We start from the raw sequence: 22,026 nt of genomic DNA, 5'->3' as shown, positions 1-22,026 counted from the left end.
GCACCGAAAGCAAAAGAACGTAAGGCGGCTGTAGCCAAAACAAATTATGTTCATGTGAAGGACGAGTTTGAAAATGACAACGATGAATGAGAGGATGACGAAAAAGAAAACATGTATGGTGATAGTCCTCAACCGGACGACGAATTTAATTTGGACGAGGTTTTGCATTTGGGTGGAACCCGAGTAAGTATCTGAGGCTAGCAGGCCAACTAACGTTACAAAATTAACCTCCGCACTAAACCACAACTGCGACTTCTAAATCAAATCTAATTTGATTGGTCAAATACACATGGTTAGCAGATGTTATTGCGAGTGTAGCGAAATGCTTATGCTTCTAAATCCGACAGTGCAGTAGTATCTAACAGGTCATATCTAACAATTCCACAAAAATACCTAATATCTATCAAATTCCACAACAAAACGTAATACACACAATCTAGTAAAGGTATGGGATGAGAATATATAAGTATAAAATAAGGGTTAAATTTGGTTTAAATAATGCAAAAACAAAGTTTTGGAGAAGAAAGTAAAAGTGCAATATGTGCCATGTAAGAAAGCTAACGTTTAAGTTCCTTGCTCAGAACATGAGAACATATGAAAGCTGGTGGTTCCTTTTAACATGAGTCTTCAATATTCCCAGGTAAGAAGTTTGAGGTTGTAGTTATTATAGGAAGTATAGGGCTATTTCTCTCTACCATTTATATTTCATATACCTTTGACTATTGGATGTTCTTATAGGCACTTTCGTGTTGCCAGTGTAACAGTATAGCTTCCGTCTCTCTCCTCGCCACTACCTGGGCTCGAACCAGGAACACATCGACAACAGCCATCCTCGAAGCAGCGTTACCATGCAGAGCAAGGGGACCAACTACTCCAAGTCTCAGAGCGAGTGACGTTTGAAACGCTATTAGCGCGCACCCCGCTAACTAGCTAGCCATTTCACATCACATCGTTACACCAGCCTAATCTTGGGAGTTGATGGGCTTGAAGTCATAAACAGCGCAATGCTTGAAGCACAGCAAATGAATGCTTACGAGACTGCTGGTGCCTCCCATCGCTCAGTCAGACTGCTCTATCAAATCATAGACTTAATTTTAACATAATAACACACACAAATACGAGCCTTAGGTCATTAATATGGTCGAATCCGGAAACTATCATCTCGAAAACAAGACATTTATTCTTTCAGTGAAATACGGAACCGTTGCTTATTTTATCTAACGGGTGGCATCCAAAAGTCTAAATATTCCTGTTACATTGCACAACCTTCAATGTTATGTCATAATTACGTAAAATTCTGGCAAATTAGGCAGCCCAAACTGTTGCATATACCCTGACTCTGCGTGCAATGAACACAAGAGAAGTGACACAATTTCACCTGGTTAATATTGCGGCTAACCTGGATTTATTTTAGCTAAATATGCAGGTTTAAAAATATATACTTCTGTGTATTGATTTTAAGAAAGGCATTGATGTTTATGGTTAGGTACACATTGGAGCAAGGACAGTCCTTTTTCACAAATACGCACCGCATCGATTATATGCAACACAGGACACGCTAGATAAAATAGTAATATCATCAACCATGTGTAGTAAACTAGTGATTATGATTGATTGTTTTTTATAAAATAAGTTTAATGCTAGCTAGCAACTTACCTTGGCTTACTGATTCAGACCTGGATGATGACTTGGCTGGTGATCTGGATGAGGCGTCCCTAGGCAGTTTGGATGAGGAGGACTTTGGAGATGAACTTGGGGAGGAGGGAGGGGCCTTCATGGACAGCATTGGAGAGGATGATGAGGAAGGTATTATGTCACAATTTCTCTCCTTCCTCCCAAAGTGTGCACTTGCTCACTTCCCTTAACTATTTTGATATGAAATGACTGGTTTAACAATATGGTAGAAAATCCCACTAACCTATACCTCCACTACAGGTTCACACTTGTCTCTAATCTGTCTTCCAGTTCCAGAACTTGATGATGATAACACTGGTAAGCAGATTGAATTTACTTAAAAATCAATTTCAAAAGGGCATCCTTAATTGTGAATGTTATTAATGTATAAAAAGGTTGATTCTTATCAAATACATTGGCTTCCCTTCATGATTCAGATGAGATGGAGGTTCCACACACAAGGCCAGGTTCTAAAAAGAGGAAGGCATCAGAGGATCTTGACATCAGTGGTTCTTTAGGTTAGTAACTGGGCCACTGTTTATACTGTTCAACTGCTCCGAATCTCATTCAGGAGTGTAGAATCTGATCTGACATGTTCATTCTGTCATTGTAGGTTCCAAACCAGGGAAGAAAAGGAAAGGAAAAACAGCCATGTTGGCATCTGCTGAAGAGGTGAGATGATCACGCATGTCATATTTCTCACAATGTTAAGTTGGTGTGCTGATGTCTATCCGTTTGTTGAAGAGTTAGTTTATTGTATGAAACTAAATGTTGTTTTAGTTATGAAACTAAATGTTGTTTTAGTTATGAAACTAAATGTTGTTTTAGTTTTTTTTACAGTTTGTGTATATGTTGGATGAAAATGCTGGTTCTCTGTTTGACAACATTGGCATGAATGCTATGGCCAACAAAGACAAAGCAGGTAAACCATGGCTTCAATACAGTCAGTCAACCTATTGAATATATCCTTGTCCTATTGTGTACCACAGTTAGTGCCACCTAACAGAAAAAAAACAGACCCGGGCCAATTCATAAAAATTACTTTATTTAGTTGGCTAGATACTAGCGGAAAACCACAGTATATGGAGAGAGTCAGTATCTTCACAGCAGTTTGGAGCATACTAGGGAAGCACATTTCGGGCAATTTTGTTGCCGATTAACCAACCCTCATTAACTGGTCAAACTGTTACATTTTTTCTAGACAGTAAAATTATGTGACCAATAGAAAATACTATGCATGCATACAAGAAACGGACATGTTTCATTAAGCGCTTAATGAAAACATGCAACAATAGCAAGTCTATCGTCTTACAGTCAAAAGGCTATAGCCTATTATTGACCATGCACCTGTTGTAATGAAGCAGATCATTAAAATGTGATTTTCAGACATTTGTCAAAATGCAATTTGCCGGAAAACACCACTCTAAACAGCACCACTCTATTGCAAGGGGTTCCATATGAAACTCTCCTTTAAGAAACTTAAAGGGGGAATCTAATAGCAACAACTAGGATGGGCTGCTAATATGACTCGGATTGTGCCTTTGGCTTCTGGACAACGACAAAGTTGATATGAAATCAATAGAACAGAAATTCTGGGTAATTCTATAAAATAATTGCCTTCACATTTCTATGGTTAGAAGTTGGCTGGGCTACTTTGAAGGTAAGACCTTCCTCCTTATTTGAAGTAAAGTAAAAGTTGTGGGTTTCAAACAATTACTGCCTCAAGCTCACATGTAAAGTAATGAGTGACATGATAGCCTATGCACTTTAAAAAGAAAAATAAACCTGGCAGCTCTTTTTAGTCGTGGCCATCAAAACCATTAACACACGACTGCATTTAGAATTATTTGCTGCACAATGGCTGGGCATACAAAAGCATGTTTCACTCCAGTACTATCTTTTTGAGGACCTGCTCTTGCTCTGTCTGACAGGTGATGGGTCATTCCGATCCTCAAACTACGGTGTGTGATAAATAAGATGCATGACGACTAATACAAATACACACGTGCCAATTTAATTCCACCAAATAATGCAGGTTAACCTATAGATTGATGAGCATGACCGGTCAAATGTATTTTCAGTGGCTAACCGATTAACCGTCAACCCCCTATAGCACACCCAGTCATACTCTAGTAGTCCTTTTAAAGTTGCACAGAATAGGCTATTCTCTCAAGCATGATGGCTCTAAAGCAGTGGTTCTCCATCCTGGTCCTGGGGACCCAAAAGCGGTGCACATTTTAGTTTTTGCCTTAGCGCTACACACCTGATTCAAATCAGGATTTGATTCTGGTGTGTAGTGCGAGGGCAAAACCAAATGTTTTTGGGTCCCCAGGACCAGGATGGAGAACCACTGATCTAAAGGTAACCCTAAGACGATAACCACCGGGCACATTTCATATGGAGCAGGTTGTTGAATACAGATGATGACCCAACTTTAGTAGAGGATGCAGTCTGATTTTTGCTCATTGCTCTTCTGTCTTCTCTTCCTCCAGGTGTCAGGCAGCTCAAGTGGGAAGCCCAGAGAGACAACTGGGTCCGTGGCAGAGACACCTAATGAAGAAGAAGGCCATGTTTAACAAGAAGAAACAGTTTGGCAAACCAAGGGCTGGCAAAAAGACTTTCAAGAAGAAGTAATACTTTCTGGACCTAAGATTACTTATGTTTGTGTTCACACACCTCTATTCCTTCTTGGACCAATCTTCAAGGTCTTTCTCTCGAATTCCATAAACCCCAGCATATTCGTTGGACTTGTAATAAACTGGAAAGAGAGTGATAGTCTCTCAGCATTCAACACATTTAATCACATGATGGTTCAGTGGGGGCAGCATGTCCACTGTAGCAAAATGTTTTGCAACTGTTTCCACTAATGAATACACCGGTGTATTGCCTCAATCTAACCCTGTTGCCAGTTCCAGGTTGTACTGCCAATCATTGGAGAAACGACTAAATACCTGTGAAATGATGTATTCTCTGTATAGCTATTTTAACTCTGTATTGTATTTTGTATAGGTTTATACAAGAAATACAAAATGAAAACAGTATACTAGATGTCTGGTTTGCAGTAATTGTAACTGGGGGAAAAAGTGTAATAATATCGGCTGATTTCATTGCTGTGCAGCTTGGAATTGAGGACCAGATCCTCCAGTGTTTTGAACTGTCTACAGCCCTTACCTTCCAGGACAGAGGGAAGCATGTTGTTCATTCTGTTCCTGAAATCTAAAAACAAAATGTTGTTACAAAGGTGTACATAGCCCAAGGTAGAGTCCATGACTTCCGTTCTATATGAAATGTAAATAATACCTTGACTTGTGTTCATCTTGTAAAAAAGACCATAAGCACCCAGCACACCTGCAACTTCAAGTAGTACTACTCCTTTGAACAGTCTCCTTGCTAACGGTGCTAATGGTTTGGGGGCCATCTAGGACAGACGGAGGCTTGGGTAAGGTTCACTTTCAATGGAGTCCGCAATGCATTCAATCTAAATTCGCAGACAGCTATTCATTTCAGCAGAGAAGGCGAGTACGCACAGACAACTCAGACCTTTTAGTACAAATATCATAAAACGTTAAATGCATGATGTATTACAAATGAACTATGGTATATGATACCAACCTACCTCACATGCCCTTGTATGATTTTACTTCCTGAGTGCAGTACGGAAACGCAGGTGAGACATTCAGGGCGGTATGAAAAGCATTTCTCCTAGCACTGCTCTCTGGTACTGCGAGAACTCACCACAAGGGGTCACTGTACTCAAGATAACAGGCAGGGATAATACATCTGTTTAATTTGGTTCTTAAAATTAACATGAATGGTTGGGGGGGTTCAATTCAATATACACAGAAAATACTTATGTAATATTTAGTCTTCTTCTTTCACAAGAAAGGTGAGAGACGACCTACAGGCAGCTGCACTCACAGATAGATTAATCTATATGCTTCTAAATATGAATGCCTTATGTGTTTATTATGTCTGTTTAGTATTATGCACTATTAAATTAAATGTTGGTCCCACTTCAAACAAAGTACAACTTATAAAGAAAGGCTTTTATATAGCATACATGAAGCCTTTATTAGCACAACATAAATGCTTCACAAATCATCTGGAAGCTTATGTCAAACTCTATAAATGGTGTATAAAGAGTGACATCAAATCAAATTTATTTATATAGCCCTTCGTACATCAGCAGATATCTCAAAGTGCTGTACAGAAACCCAGCCTAAAACCCCAAACAGCAAGCAATGCAGGTGTAGAAGCACGGTGGCTAGGAAAAACTCCCTAGAAAGGCCAAAACATAGGAAGAAACCTCAAGAGGAACCAGGCTATGTGGGGTGGCCAGTCCTCTTCTGGCTGTGCTGTGTGGAGATTATAACAGCACATGGTCAAGATGGTCAAATGGTCATAAATGACCAGCATGGTCTAATAATAATAAGGCAGAACAGTCAGGTAGTCCTGAGGCATGGTCAGAACAGCTTCATGGTCAGAACAGCTTCATTACATTTCCACTGTAGGATGAATTGACAAATGTGACATAATGCACTATGTACATGTAACTACCAAAATAAAGGGAACACTTCAGTAAATGTTGTACAAAGTGTATTGAAAGCAGGTACTTCCACACAGGTGTGGTTTCTAACTAAGCAATTAACATCCCATCATGCTTAGAGTCATGTATAAAAATGCCCAGTTTTCCCATTATTTTGGCTATCATGCATGGCTAGAAAAAGAGATTTCAGTAAGTTATTGAAAGAGCGGTCTCATAGGAGCATATGGGTTAAAGGGTGTGTGTGTCTCAGTCACTAGATCTCAGACCAACTGAACACTTATTGGCGATTCTGAAGCGGCACGTGAGACAGCGTTTTCCACCACCATCAACAAAACACCAAATTAAAGAATTTCTCATCAATGAATTGTTTCACATCCCTTCGATAGAGTTCCAGACGCTTGTAGAATCTATGCCGAGGTGCATTGAAGCTGTTCTGTCCCGTGGTGGCCCTACGCCCAATTAAGACACTTTATGCTGGTGTTTCCTTTATTTTGGCAGTTATCTGTACATCGTGCATTATGTCACATTTGACAATGACATACGCTTATAGATGATTTGTGACGCAGTTCTGTAGTGCTTATGAAGCCTTTATGTATGCTATATAAAGCCTTTATAAATTGTACTTTGTTTAAAGTGAGACCAAAATGTTTAGAAGGCAATCTATAATCATACGGTCAAAGAATGCTTTGGTCTTGCTCATGTAGACAATATCAACATATAGACCGGTTGACCACCATTGAATAGGGCAGTTGTTAGTTATCTTTGACTTGACTTTGTCTGCAGGTGAATCCTCCTCAGGACAAAAATGCAACCTGTTTTATAGACCAGTGGTCATGGGAATTGTATTTAAAATATACACCCAAAATGTGATTAAATAGTTTGCTAAATGCACGCTATTTAGTGTATTTTTGTGTTGCAGTGATCATGACTTTTTTTTTACATAATGTTTCCGCCATTGTTTCCTATGAAAAGAGCTTCTGGACATCAGAACAGCTGTCACTAACTTAAATTTGGACGAGGACTTCTACATCAATGAGTCAGAGGAGAACAACATATTAATTACCGCGGACCAGTCCCAAATCCTGACAATCGAAGAAGGAGGAGACGGCGCTATAGAAGCCGAAGCACGGGATACCTGACGAAACTATGTCAGAGTGGATAAAATCACCTCTACACTCTGTTCAATCACTGGAGAATAAACTGGATGAGCTCCGTTCGAGACTATCCTATCAAAGTGATCTGAATAACTGTAATGTCCTATGAGTCGTGGCTGAGCAACGACATACAGTAGTAAATATAAATCTAGATGTTTTTTCTATACATCGGCAGGACAGAACGGCTGAAGCTCAGAGGAGGGGGTGTGTGTCTCTTTGTTAACAAAAACTGGTGAGTGATCTCTAATACCAAGGAAGTCTCAATGTTCTGTTCACCTGAGTTCGAATACAGTACCACACTATTTACCAAGAGCGTTTTCATCTATATTTGTAGTATCTGTCTATTTACCACCACAAATCGATGCTAGCAATAAGAACACACTCAATGAGCTGTATAGGGCTATAAACAAACAAGAAAATGCTCGCTGGTGATTTTAATGCAGCAAAACTTAAATCAGTTTTACTTATTAACTCCTACCAGCATGTCACCTGTGCAACTAGAGGCGAAGAAATGTAACCTTTATTTAACTAGGCAAGTCAGTTATGAACAAATTGTTATTTACAATGACAGCCTAGGAACAGTGGGTTAATTGCCTTGTTCAGGAGCAGAACGACAGATTTTTTTCCTTGTCAGCTCGGGGATTCAATCTAGCAACCTTTCAGTTACTGGCCCAACGTTCTAACCATCACCTGCCGCCCCAAGATCACCTTTACTCCACACAGAGACGCATACAAAGCGCTCCCTCACCCTCCATTTGGCAAATCTGAACATGTCCTCCTGAAATGCAAAAACTCAAACAGAAAGTATCAATACGGAAGTGGTCCGATGAGGAGATGCTAAGCTACAGGACTGTTTCACTAGCACAGACTGGAATATGTTCCAGGATTCATCTGATGGCATTGAGGAGTACCACATCAGTCATTGGCTTCATTATTAAGTGCATCAACGACGTCGTGCCTACAGTGACCGTACGTACGTACATATCTCAACCAGAAACCATGGATTACAGGTAACATCCACACTGAACTAAAGGCTAGAGCAGACGCTTTCAAGGAGCGGGACGCTAATCCGGACGCTTATATGAAATCGCGCTACACCGAACCATCAAACAGGTGAAGCGTCAATACAGGACCAAGATCAAATCCTACTACACCGGCTCTGACGCTCATCCGATGTGGCAGGGCATGCAAACTATCACTGATTACAAAGGAAAACCCAGCCGCGAGCTGTCCAGTGACGTAAGCCTACCAGACGAGCTAAATACCTTCTAAGTGCGCTTCAAGGCTAGCAACACTGAACCTATGCATGAGAGTACCAGCTATTCCGGACGACTGTATGATCACTTTCTCCGTAGCTGATGTGAGAACATTCACAAGGATTACCAGGACGCGTACTCAGAGCATGTGCTGACCAGCTGGCAAGTGTCTTCACTGATATTTTCAACCTTTCCCTGACCCCATCTGTAATACCTTCATCAGGGATCACCAACTAGAAACACCCACAGGCCAAATTAATGCCCACGGACCGCCAGTTGGGGAACCCTGACCTACATGTTTCAAGCAGACCACCATAGTCCCTGTGCCCAAGAACACCAAGGGAACCTGTCAAAATGACTATCGCCCCGCCCCGCAGCACTCACATCTGTAGCTTTGAAAGGCTGTTCATGGCTTACATTAACATCCTCATCCCAGACACACTGGACCCACTCCAAGTCACATACTGCCCCAACAGCTCCACAAATTACGCAATCTCTGTTGCACTCCACGCTGCCCTTTCCCACCTGGACAAAAGGAACACCTATGTGAGAATGCTGTTTATTGACTACAGTTCAGCGTTCAACACCATTGTGCCCTCCAAGCTCATCACTAAACTAAGGACCATGGGATTAAACACCTCCCTCTGCAATTGGATCCTGGACTTCCTTACAGGCCGCCCCCAGGTGGTGAGGGTAGGTAGCAACACATCTGTCATGTTGACCCTCAACACGGGGGCCCCTCAGGTGGGCTTAGTCCCCTCCTGTACTCCCTGTTCACCCACAACTGCGTGGCCATGCACTACTCCTACACCATCATTACGTTTGCAGACAGAATCTCTATACCAGGCGGTGTCAGAGGAAGGCCCTAAAGTGTGTCAAAGACTCCAGCCACCCAAGTCATAGACTGTTCTCTCTGCTACCACCGGCAAGCGGAACCGATGCACTAAGTCTGGAACCAAAAGGACCCTGAACAGCTTCTACCCCAAAGCTATAAGACGGCTAAATAGTTAAGTGGTAAACCAATAGCTACCCAGAATATCTGCGTTGACCCTTTTTGCAGTAACTCTTGACTCATCACATACGCTGCTGTTACTGTTTATTATCTATCCCGTTGCCTAGCCACTTTCTCCCTACATATATGTACATATCTACTTAAATTACCTCGTAACCCTGCATATCGACTCGATACCGGTACCCTTTGTATATATTGTTACTCATTATGTTTTTATTCCTTGTGTTATTATTTTTCTACTATTTCAAAAAAAAATGTCTCTCTGCATTGTTTGGAATGGCCGGTGAGCATTTCACTGTTAGTCTACACCTGTTGTTTACAAAGCATGTGACAAATCAAATTTGATTTGAGAATGATCCTGGCTGTGGTGATCGGGATTTGTGAGGATGAAGAAGGAAATTAGCTTGGAAAGAGATTGTTGGTGCATCCGAAAAGAAATTATGTTCCATACAGTTAGTGCACTACTATTATTTAGAGCCCTATGGGTCTTAGGTAGTGCACTAACTAGTGCACTATTTAGAGAATAGGGTGCCATTTGGGACATATGCTGTCGTTAACTATCGCACCCAGTTAACTATCATACTCAGTTAACTATCATACCCAGTTAACTATCGTACATGGTTAGTGATGGAGGGTTGAGGTGGGCATCCCTTAGTTTAATTAGCAATCCCCCCCTGCTGTGCATCGTATAACTTCTCATTCCAGGGAAGTTCACAGTGCTACTTGCACTTCCTGCAGCCCCTAGGAATACACAGCAGCCTCTGTAGGAGGGGAACACAGAAGTCTTAACTAAGTGACAATATTTGCTCACCTGAGATACACACATCTGGCTGGCTGTTAGGGTGGCCTGCCTAGCCAGGAAGACAGCTGGCTGCTACTGCTAAGGGGAAGGCCCAGATGGGTCGGCCCAGGAAGTTCTGGGAAGGTGTGGTGGCTTCCCCACCGGGCGGCTGTTTCTCACCCTGCCCACCTCAATGTGCTTCATATGTAGAAGGGCCATGTTTGTCCAGAACTGCAGGAGGCGCTAATCTGAGTGTGTGTCCCAAATGGCACCCTATTCCCTAGATTGTGCACTACTTTTGACCAGAATCGTATGGTGCCTAGTCCAAATTAGTGGACTATATAAGGAATAGGGAGCCATTTGGGACGCAACCTGAGGAGTGGCCATGTCATTGGCCTCCACTGTGGTTAGCCTGTTTGCTGTCAGAGCCTGAAAAGGAGAAGGTTTATTAGGATGTGGAAGGGGCATTCTCTGGTTGACAAACACAGATTGGACACTTATGTTGTTTGCCGGCAGGGAGCTTTGTCATGGAGCTGAGAATGACATCGGTGAAGCTCTCGCTGGTTCTACTGGAGAAGGCCCCACACTGTTTCTCAGTTAACATCACCAATTGTATCATGAAAATCAGAGGACAATGGGAGGTAGCTTGATGTCGCTGCGATGGATGGAAGTGTCTTTGTGCTGTCATGTTTTGTATTTCGCTTATTCACATGAGGGGATACAACAAATCGCTGTAATGTCCAAACCAAGAGCCATCAAGCTGATGGGAAAATGGGCACAAAGCCATCAGCTATAATAGGTTTCAGAAGAAAGATTTACTGTAATGAAAAATGATCAACTACTATCATAGTATACAGTAGAATACAGTAGAATACACATACATGCATATCTCAATTGTTGAAATTAAACTGTGTTCATTCAACTCATCCACACCAAAAGAAGAGAAAAAAAAGTTATTTCTATAGGTTAATCATTTATTCCTTAAAGGAGGCTTGTTGCATGACAGGGACCTGGAATGCTGAATTACATGCTAATGGATCCTGTGAAATCTAAACGGTCTTCCATTTCAACCCACAATATGCTTTCAATGTGAAAAGGAGTGTATTGGTTGAGATACTGCACTCTTCCGGGTCTCGGGCCCCTGTGTGTGTGTGCAGAGTGCATGATGGTCCAGCCAGCTTGTGCAAAACTACTCTCCTCAGATCTGAAACAGCCGTCTCTTGTTCCCTTTCACCTTGGTTGTGTGTCCTCCCTGTCCCGCTGCCTTTCAGATTCATCTCCAGGTAAACACACTGTGGCAGGCCGCAAACCTGCAGCCAACAGCCGTTGTCACAGCTGCACAGGATAAAGGCCCCGACTCAAGACTCACTCACTCTGGTATATTTGCTGTCACTATAGGCAATTGGCAGTGAGCATTTTGTGGTTTCATCTCACACTGAATAGACTCTTTATGAATTTTGCTTTGATAAATCACAAGCTTAACCTCGTCTTTGTATTTCTTGAAAAGTTGTTTGGGCGGGTGAGGGTAACTGGTAGAACAACTAATTAAGGGGATTTTAACTCCCTATGCCACAGTGGAAAACATGATGAAACTGGCACATTCCTGTCCCCACTCTCTGAATATGTAAATGCATGTTAGAGTTTTGTGTTGCTGTTTTTGCTTCTTCTATCTGTCCTTTACTTTGAGATCGCCACACATCCAGTCATGCCTGTCCTTTTCTTTGAGATCGCCACACATCCACAGTCATGCCTGTCCTTTTCTTTGAGATCGCCACACATCCACAGTCATGCCTGTCCTTTTCTTTGAGATCGCCACACATCCAGTCATGCCTGTCCTTTTCTTTGAGATCGCCACACATCCAGTCATGCCTGTCCTTTTCTTTGAGATCGCCACACATCCACAGTCATGCCTGTCCTTTACTTTGAGATCGCCACACATCTAGTCATGCCTGTCCTTTTCTTTGAGATCGCCACACATCCACAGTCACGCCTGTCCTTTTCGATCACCACACATCCACAGTCACGCCTGTCCTTTTCGATCACCACACATCCACAGTCATGCCTGTCCTTTTCTTTGAGATCGCCACACATCCACAGTCATGCCTGTCCTTTTCTTTGAGATCGCCACACATCCACAGTCATGCCTGTCCTTTTCTTTGAGATCGCCACACATCCACAGTCATGCCTGTCCTTTTCTTTGAGATCGCCACACATCCACAGTCATGCCTGTCCTTTTCTTTGAGATCGCCACACATCCAGTCATGCCTGTCCTTTTCTTTGAGATCGCCACACATCCACAGTCACGCCTGTCCTTTTCTTTGAGATCGGGGGCGGCAGTGTAGCCTAGTGGTTAGAGCATTGGACTAGTAACCGAAAGGTTGCAAGTTCAAATCCCCCAGCTGACAAGGTACAAAAATCTGTCGTTCTGCCCCTGAACAGGCAGTTAACCCACTGTTCCTAGGCCGTCAATGAAAATAAGAATTTGTTCGTAACTGACTTGCCTAGTAAAAAAATAAAAATGTGATCTGACATGAACGTTCATCTGTAAACTATCCATGTGGCAGCAGCAACCCATTGCAACAAGTTGCCAATGATTATAGTCTACACAGTAGCCTTAATAAAATGGCACATAATTACTTCATAACATAAGCTATATATATTTATCACACATTAATCATTTGTTGACATAAGCATTTCGTAAATGCGTGTATGGTTCTCGTGTGATGTATATAGCGTATGGCTTAAATTTTCGTTGCATTATTCTCATAGTCATTAGGAATAGTGTGTTATGAAAGTTATCACAATTAAATATCAGACATTCTTCAAACACCATTATCTAAAGATTCCATCCCGATGTAGGCTGGCCTGTGCGCGTGCACTCGTGTGTATCCGGCAAATACAATACCAATGAAACTGCTCCGTTAATATCCCTTCAATAGTATCCTTCTTTTCCGAAGCTGGTTTTATCAGCAATTGCTGTGGACATCCATTCCATCTCTAGTGATCAAACACTTTAGATAAACTTCTCTTGTAACCGTCATATCAAACAGTGCAGCAAGGCCCTCACAAAAGTCAATAGAATTATGGTCAAAGACAGAGAGTATAGACATTGCTATGCTATGTTTGAATAATCTCTATTCTCTAAACAGCCACTAAAGAAATCAGGGGAAATTAAAACAGTTTTTCCATTTTGCCTGAAATGTAATATAGTTCAGAGCTCAATCATTTGTAATCGACTAATGTATTTTCTATTACACAATGGACGTATAATAAAATAAATACAATACAATTACATTAGTTGCAGTAACAATTATAATTCAAGAGGCAACTATGCACAATATTCGGCAAGTAAATGAATGACGACTATCCAAAATGTAATAAAGTCCCTCGAGTTGACCCCAAAATGTTTGCAATGTTTCGAAATTCAAATAGGTGGAACACAACGTTCTACGAATTTCTGCTTGGATGTCAACACCACTGTGTACCTTATTCCTCCCTCACAGCAGAATTGAATCGATGCATGGACCCCTGTACTTACCATGTTATAGTTCAAATCTGTATTCATTCAACGTGGCCTAAATAAGAATTTAAAGTGGTGGTTTATACCCATAATATCCCATTATCAATTGACCTATTTCTAACATCTGTATATTATTGTAGTTTTGTGAAAATAACTGGTTAGGAAATGCCTTGTTCATTTTGACATTTTTTATTTTATTACATTTTCGATTAAAACTGTAAAATGTGAAACGCATATAAATTAAGTGAGTTGAAGTCCACACTCCTTGATAGAAACAATAATACTCGGTTGGTCAGAAGATGCTAAATCGCATTAATAAGGCTAACACAGAGAAAGGGAATAATATTATAATAAAGCCCTTAATATAAAGCCCTCTTATAATTCTAAATTCCTTGTCGTTTTTTTCTGGAGGGAAAACAATCACATTTGATGTATTAGATCCTTTTAAATGGGTCTGGCCTTTTCAGCCAGCACGGGTGTAAACTACAATATACGGTCAACGGAGGAGTCTCGTGTCGAGGTGTGAGCAGATTATTCAAATAGGGCACTGAAGGAGTGAGGATTGGAGGGTTGAGCGCTCAGTGAAACACAGTGCTGCTATACCACAGCAAGGCGAGGAGCCAACGTCATTAACTCCTGTCATCGTCAGTCGCTTTACAGTGTCTGAAGGCACTCAGGGTAGAAAGATACCCATGAACCAGTCACGAGGCAGCAAGCAGACTAAACGACCTGGGTAGCCTGTGGTCCCAAATCGGTTTTAGGGACGTTTTTCACTTCATTTTCTGCGGAGACTGAGGCTTTTGAGGCACATTTGTTTTGGACTGTCCACAATGCTAAGCGCTGTTAAAATGGAAGGACACGAGCATTCAGACTGGAGTGCTTACTACGGAGAGCCCGAGGTGGGTAGAGTTTATATGTGTATTTTGCTGTCTATACAACTCAATACTAGCCTTGAGATAATATTAACTTTGTGATCAAATATTGACTTGAGGCACCTACAAATCCTCCCAGATTTCACCATCATTGGCCACAGACGTCAATTCAACGTGTATTCCAAGTTGATTCAACGTAGGCTAATATCATTTAAATGTAAAAAAAAAAAAAAAAAACGTTGATTCAACCAGTGTGTGCCCAGTGGGTCTTTTTCGATATCCTGACGAATTTCTAGAGAGAATGGAAAGGACATTTACGAAATCTATGACCTGAATAGGCTATTTAATATTTTGAAAATCTAATTGAATCTGAAATGTATTTCTAATTATTCAAGCCTATAGGCACATTTCTATTTTGACTATCGAATTATTACGGAGAACACAGTGATCAGTTCGCCTCATTGGGCTATTCGTTGATCCATTCCTTCCCTTTTCAATCGTTTTCGTTTTGCTGTGTAATCAGACTTGGAATAAAATATATTTACAATATTCCTTATGATGTATATGCACTTCACTGTTTGAACGTAATTGTGACGTTGCAATTTATATCCTAAAACTGGATATTTAACCGACTGAAAAATACATGTTTATCTAAGTGACAATTAATTTATGTAGGCCTAATTATTTCCTTGTCATTTTACTAGAAGTCTTTATTTCACATTGTTAAAGCTATTATTGACGTCGTGCCCTCTTTTCAGTGCTACACCTCAGTTGGAAACATGACACAACACACCGGTCTGGGAATTAACTCGATGAACACCTATATGAGCATGCCTGGAATGACTTCAACCAGCAACATGACAGGCAACCCCATGAACATGTCATACGTAAACACGGGTGTGAACCACTCCATGGCCGGGATGTCACCGGGCTCCGGGGCCATGCACGGTATGGGAGCAGGGATGGCGGGCATGAGCGCGACGCTGAATCCGAATATGAGCCCCATAAGCACCCAGTCTCCATCGATGAATGCCCTGACCTCCTATAGCAATATGAGCGTTATGAGCCCCATGTATGGACAGTCCAACATAAGGTCAAGGGACCCCAAAACATACAGGAGAAGCTATACGCACGCCAAGCCCCCATATTCCTACATTTCTCTCATCACCATGGCCTTACAGCAGTCTACCACAAAGATGCTGACGTTGAATGAGCTATACCAGTGGATCCAGGACCTCTTCCCCTTCTACAGACAGAACCAGCAGCGCTGGCAAAACTCTATCCGCCACTCTCTGTCCTTCAACGACTGCTTCCTCAAAGTGCCCAGGTCCCCGGATAAACCAGGCAAAGGATCTTTCTGGACTCTTCACCCGGACTCAGGGAATATGTTTGAGAACGGCTGCTATCTCCGAAGGCAAAAGCGGTTCAGATGCGAGAAAGACCTCGGCAGGGAAACCGGGAGGAAAAATTCCGAGGGAGGCCCTAACAGCAGCCCAGAGAGCTGTAACGGTAACGAATCACCCCATCATACCCTGTCCGTTAAAGACGTCAAACGGCCCGTATCTGACCCAAAACCTCGGCAGCAGGTAATGAGCCCCGCCGAGCACGCGCCCACTCCTGTCCCACAGACACACCATCTTCCGTCTCAACATCACTCGGTGCTCGTGCACGAAGCGCACCTGAAACCCGATCACCACTATTCATTTAACCACCCTTTCTCCATCAACAATCTAATGTCGTCGGAACAGCAGCAGCATCACCACAAAATGGACCTAAAATCGTATGAACAGATGATGCAGTATCACGGTTATGGTTCACCGATGACCGGGGCACTGTCCATGGGCTCAATGTCAACTAAAACCGGCTTAGATATTGCTTCGACAACCCCAGACACTTCTTACTACCAAGGTGTGTATTCGAGGCCAATCATGAACTCTTCTTGATTTTTATCTGCATTCAATTAACTTTTTCTAGCAATTACAATTTGTACATTTGTAAATTGGTAGTTTTTTGTTTATATGTGTCACATTTTATGGACATTGGACATGGAAGGGACTGTCTCAGTGTCAAATTAAGTTGATATGGGAAGAAATGATTTCATACAGCCATTTTTACATGAATTTAAAGGCGTAACTGTGCTACAAATTGTGAGACTATTTTTTGTGTATCCCTTATATAACTTATACGTTGTTAATGTGTATTCATGTAGCTGCTGAAAATCTATATTAAAGTATTATTTGATGTTTTTTTATATGACCTTTATGTGTGCATTACTATAAGGAAACAAGAATACAGGCTAATTATTCAATAGGCTAACTGCATGATTCAAAATGTTAAAAACATCAAGCATCTTTATTTAAGAAAGGCTAGCAATTATGGCGAATATAAAACAATGAAAGATAAGCACCATCAATGATTAAAGTAAGGGTTCTGTATTTATAGGCCTACCTACACACACACACACACACACACACACACACACACACACACACACACACACACACACACACACACACACACACACACACACACACACACACACACACACACACACACACACACACACACACACACACACACACACACACACACACACACACACACACACACACACACACACACACACTACATATAACCCTATATATACCGGGGATGGGAAACTCCAGGCCTCGGGGGTCTGATTGGTGTCACAGTTTTTCCCCGGCACGAGCTAACCCACCTGACTCCAACAATCAACTTATCTTCACTTTCGAAGGCAATTAGTTTGATCAGCCGTGTTTGCTATGGTTGTGGCAAAGGTGTGACACCACTCCGGCCCCCGAGGACTGGAATTGCCCATCCCTGATATATAGTATTAAATACTATTCAATAAGACAATGTAGCCTATCCAATTGCCCACATTTAGGAAAAAGGTTTCAATTTTCGCCAAGAAACGAAACGAAAAGCACCACACCAAAAATAATAATACAGCATTATTCATATTATTAAACGTAACTTAACCACATGATCTATTATTTATCAAGTTTGGTGAGCCTATTATTAATATGACATGTTATAAAATGGACGGACAACCACGACGATTCCCGAATGATTTCCTGTTATGTGTCCCATACCAGTTCTTCACTGAACCTCACCGAGCACCAACATAATTTGCATATGATGCATGACATTTGTGTCGATTTGAACACAATAGCTCCTGTAAAATAGACACGTTCACAGGAGGGAGAAAAAACAGTACACAATGAAAGTTCTGGTGATGTTAGTCCCACATGGAGTCCCTGACACTGTGTTGCTCTTAAACCAATTAACATGTGACTCCACTGATCCTAACTGATAAACTGAACCCATGTCAGAGCCACTTCTGATTACATCAACAACTTCGGGGTGGAATGGCAGCCCATGCTGCTTTCACCGAGAAAACGTGAACATGCTCACAAAGAACGAACTAACGCGTATTAACCTTATTTAAAAACATTTCCTCCCCCCAAAAATAAAGTGAAGCCCTACGTGTGAAAAGGACTATAGTCTCATCCACATTTGCCACACTTTGGGCCAACAGTATCCCCTAATGCAGGGCTGCCCAATTTCCGCCCATGTCGGGCCGAAAAACTTCTGGTATTCATCCTCTTCTTCTAATAAGGCACTGATTCTGACCTGGGACACCAGTTGATTGCAATTCACTACCAAGGTAGAAACAAAAAAGAGGATTATTTCGAGTTTAGGCCGTTCAGAACCGGAATTGGGTCGCCCTGCCCTAATGTGACCGACTCATGATCATCATTTATCGGTGCAAAATGCGTCGGATAAATAACCTGCAAACAACATACACTTACAGTATACACCTCAAAGTCATATTTGCAATTTTACATTAGGCCATATGCCTATTAGTCTCGATAGCTACATTTACACAAATATTTCAAATGTCTCTCTTATACAAAGTTTATTTAAAAAAATCGATATCATCAGTTTTAAACAATATTGTTTTATTCTTAACCGACAAGGCAGTGACATCTTTGTGTTTTGGCTAAATAAACGGACAGAGATAGCGTTCAAATAAATGCTGCGATGACTTCAGTCCAAGATCTCATCGCTTTCAATGTCCAACGGCAACAAACCTATCCAGAAGTAGGCATTCAAAAATGGCAATGGACAATTTCTCTTGAGCCTTGTTCATGCCTGTGGTCTTTTAGTGGATAGATTTTTATGTTTTTATTTTCATTAAATGTTCATTCGTTCGGGGGATAGTTTTGCATGGAGAAGAAAATGTATCTCTTGAAAAGGGTTGGAGAGCATCTCTGATTGATGCATTTTGGCAAGAGAGTGCATTGTGCTTTATCGGCAATTACTTGTCAGATTGACATTTCTTTCTAGTGTTGAATTAATATTCGTTTTTCTTCGAATGTAAATTTATACCGTGAATGAAATATGAACATTATGTGTAGGTCTATAAGCAATATTTATATAGACACAATATTGATAATGATATAAAATATATACAATAATAATATGAATAATGATAATATTATTAATAATATTAATACTTCATTATTATTATTTTGTGTTATAAATTGCATTATCGTTATAGGCAAATGTTTGTTTAAAGCAGTCTAGAAATAACCAATGCAGGGACACGTTTTAGGTGTATTGATGGAGGTGACCCCTCTGCTATCCGGCATGGTTTCATCTGGTAGAGTTCATCTACAGCATGAGATGTGATCAGTGCCTGAAACTGGCAGACAGCTTCTGTCTTTAAATAATTGATTCACTCCAATTCCACTGGTAATGCAGATCCTGGATTTGTCAATTATCCTACTAAACATTAAATTAGTGTATGCTCACAAACCTAATCTCAGAGCCTCGGTTCAAATAACGGACCAGCTGCAATATAGCCCTTCGACGGTTTGAAAAGGGTCGGAACAAAACACAACTGTTCTTCGAGATGAAATAAACTAAGTCCATAAAGTTCACAATAGCCTGCCTATTTTGCATCTTGCTCAACGAATACAAATAATGATTTTAGTATCTTATGTTTTATTAAGGATAATACTTTTATTTTGAATTTAATCTAATCCCATTTAGATGCTCGAAAATGTTAGCTTCACATTGTACCCATTGGCACAGTATATTGCCCATTGATTCCATGGAATGCACTAGTACCCAACTATGATGCCCTCATGAGCCATTTTGTCTGGACCTAGTCCTGGAACACCCAAGTAGAGTGGTATCCAAGGTGATTTGTGATACCAGTTTTACAAGCTGTAGCCTAATACTGCTTTAAGCTATTGGAGGGTGTGGCTATTAACTCCACTTTGGTTTTAGGCCTAAATCTAATTTTTGTTATTGGCCCAACGCTCTAACCACTATAGGCTACCTGCCGCCAAAACCTGCCCCCATTACCCGGGGAGAAATAGGCAAATTGGAAACAAGTAGTTGTATTTTTGGGTGTACTGTATAAACAAGAGGAGTTTTAGATGGAGGGCTCAGGTTAGGGACGTCCTCTCTCCATTAGGTGTGTGATACCTAACCTGATTCCTATCAGACTGCAAGGGGTGAACCGTGTTCCATCCACAATGACAACAATCTTAGGAGCAACTGTGCCTTTTATCACATAGCATATCCCCCTTTTGGACATCACTGAAAAGTGGCAAACCATGACAGGAGAAACTGGATAAGGGAAGGCACTTGGTCCATAGGGTGAGAATGTGTGTGACAGAGGAGGACTCTGCTTGCCAGAGTTGATTGCTTGATCTTTTATGGCAGCCTGGTGCGAAATTCCTGCCGTGGGGGAGCCTTTCATAGGCGGTCGGCACAGTGGCGTTGATGCTCGGGGATGGAGGGACGGAGCCCTCTCTCACACACAGCTCTGTGTCAACACTGTCCCATTGACTGGGCTGAGAGTCCTGCCAGCAGTCTGAACCGGCCCTGACCTCCTCACTGGCTCCCCTTTACGTCCACCTCAAGGCTCTCACACTGAGGAAAAAGTCAATCCATCAATAAATCCATCCATCTATCCATCATGGGAGGAGGGGGATCTCTAGTCTGCATGGTCTGCACTGCAAGCTGATGACAGAGTGCTCCTGTCAACTCAAGAGGCCTGTGTGCAATAACAACCTGGGAACCTTACGGTTTAGCAAAGGAGTGTGGGAAAACAAATGTCAGCTGGTGATGTTACACTTTGGTTATAAATGAAGCCGCAGGTCATTGAGGTATATTGAGATGGCAATGTAATAAAAAATACATTTCTGATATTGAAAGTGTTATAATTAACTGTAAGGTTGTGAACAAAACTAACCTTTCAAAAAGCTACAAGAAAACTAGCAATTTCACTGCATTTCATAGCCTTCTCATTTCACACATTATCATGTATCATTATCACACATACCCTTGACTACAGGAAAGTATAGTATAGGTTGGTGCTTTAAGAAAGGCATCATTTTCAAAGCCGTGGGTTGTGTATTGGGCTCTATGGCAGAAAGAAAGGCCACAGGCTCTCTGCAGACAACTCCCCTGTTGCCCACACAGTGTTCCAGAGGTTGACAATTAAAGGGATCCATTTTAATTATCTGCCAGATTAAATGAATTGTCCATTGTAATGCCAATGCCCCCATAGCACCCAAAACCTGATTTATCTAATGTGATTGGAGCTTGTTTTACCATTAGCAAAAGAAAGACTTGTCATCAGTGGGAGATTTAACATGGAGATTTTGCCATAGTGTTCCCCACTGCAGACAGGCTCAGTTCCCCTGTAAGGAGGTTCCCACTGGGAAGCCTGCTGAGTGGCGTGAAAGAGACCGTGCCAATACACAAAATAATGACCTTGGCTGGATCTACACTGGGGCGGCAGGATAGCCTAGTGGTTAGAGTGTTGGACTAGTAACCAGAAGGTTGCGAGTTCAAACCCCTGAGCTGACAAGGTACAAATCTGTCGTTCTGCCCCTGAACAGGCAGTTAACCCATTGTTCCCAGGCCGTCATTGAAAATAAGAATGTGTTCTTAACTGACTTGCCTGGTTAAATAAAGGTAAAATAAAAAAATAACAAAAATAAAAACAGAGATGCTGAGGACAACAGAGAGGAGATGTTATGTTGGGGCCCGCTAAATCTAACCCTTCAGAGGTAGTGCTATGTAACAAAAAATAAATTAGAGATTTGAGTAGTGAGACTCTAGCCACAGCAAGAACGTAAATGCAGTGTCTAAAATGTGAATGTATC

At 41.5% G+C, this 22,026-nt stretch overlaps 3 protein-coding genes across 6 annotated transcripts; 2 read left to right on the top strand and 1 right to left on the bottom strand.

The window, feature by feature from the left end:
* Positions 1-92: 92 nt before the first annotated feature.
* LOC135506101 (CCAAT/enhancer-binding protein zeta-like) lies at positions 93-4,715 on the top strand. Of its 4 annotated transcripts, none has more exons than XM_064925534.1 (7): positions 93-183; positions 1,675-1,806; positions 1,966-1,992; positions 2,112-2,192; positions 2,288-2,346; positions 2,503-2,596; positions 4,167-4,715. In XM_064925534.1, exons 2-7 carry the CDS (start codon positions 1,776-1,778, stop codon positions 4,226-4,228), a joined length of 354 nt encoding a protein of 117 aa, XP_064781606.1. In that variant the 5' UTR covers positions 93-183; positions 1,675-1,775; the 3' UTR covers positions 4,229-4,715. The 4 variants fall into 4 exon arrangements, with proteins under 4 accessions (XP_064781606.1, XP_064781605.1, XP_064781604.1 ...); XM_064925533.1 differs by having other exon boundaries at positions 2,106-2,192; XM_064925532.1 differs by having other exon boundaries at positions 1,936-1,992.
* LOC135506102 (protein CEBPZOS-like) lies at positions 2,700-5,358 on the bottom strand. The gene is made up of 5 exons (XM_064925535.1): positions 5,291-5,358; positions 4,975-5,092; positions 4,846-4,890; positions 4,351-4,432; positions 2,700-4,224 (listed from the first exon to the last, which is right to left on the bottom strand). The coding sequence occupies exons 2-4, from the start codon at positions 5,090-5,092 to the stop codon at positions 4,353-4,355; spliced, it is 243 nt and encodes an 80-aa protein (XP_064781607.1). The 5' UTR covers positions 5,291-5,358; the 3' UTR covers positions 2,700-4,224; positions 4,351-4,352.
* Positions 5,359-14,505: 9,147 nt separating this feature from the next.
* On the top strand, positions 14,506-17,068 carry LOC135506098 (forkhead box protein A2-like). Its single transcript, XM_064925523.1, has 2 exons — positions 14,506-14,842; positions 15,574-17,068. Exons 1-2 carry the CDS (start codon positions 14,774-14,776, stop codon positions 16,756-16,758), a joined length of 1,254 nt encoding a protein of 417 aa, XP_064781595.1. The 5' UTR covers positions 14,506-14,773; the 3' UTR covers positions 16,759-17,068.
* The last annotated feature ends 4,958 nt before the right edge of the window (positions 17,069-22,026 follow it).

This window comes from Oncorhynchus masou, chromosome 19, assembly GCF_036934945.1.
Source record: "Oncorhynchus masou masou isolate Uvic2021 chromosome 19, UVic_Omas_1.1, whole genome shotgun sequence".
In the NCBI taxonomy this organism is placed as follows: domain Eukaryota; kingdom Metazoa; phylum Chordata; class Actinopteri; order Salmoniformes; family Salmonidae; genus Oncorhynchus; species Oncorhynchus masou.
Note: the sequence above shows the minus strand (reverse complement) of the source record. Positions and strands in the feature narration are given on the sequence as shown.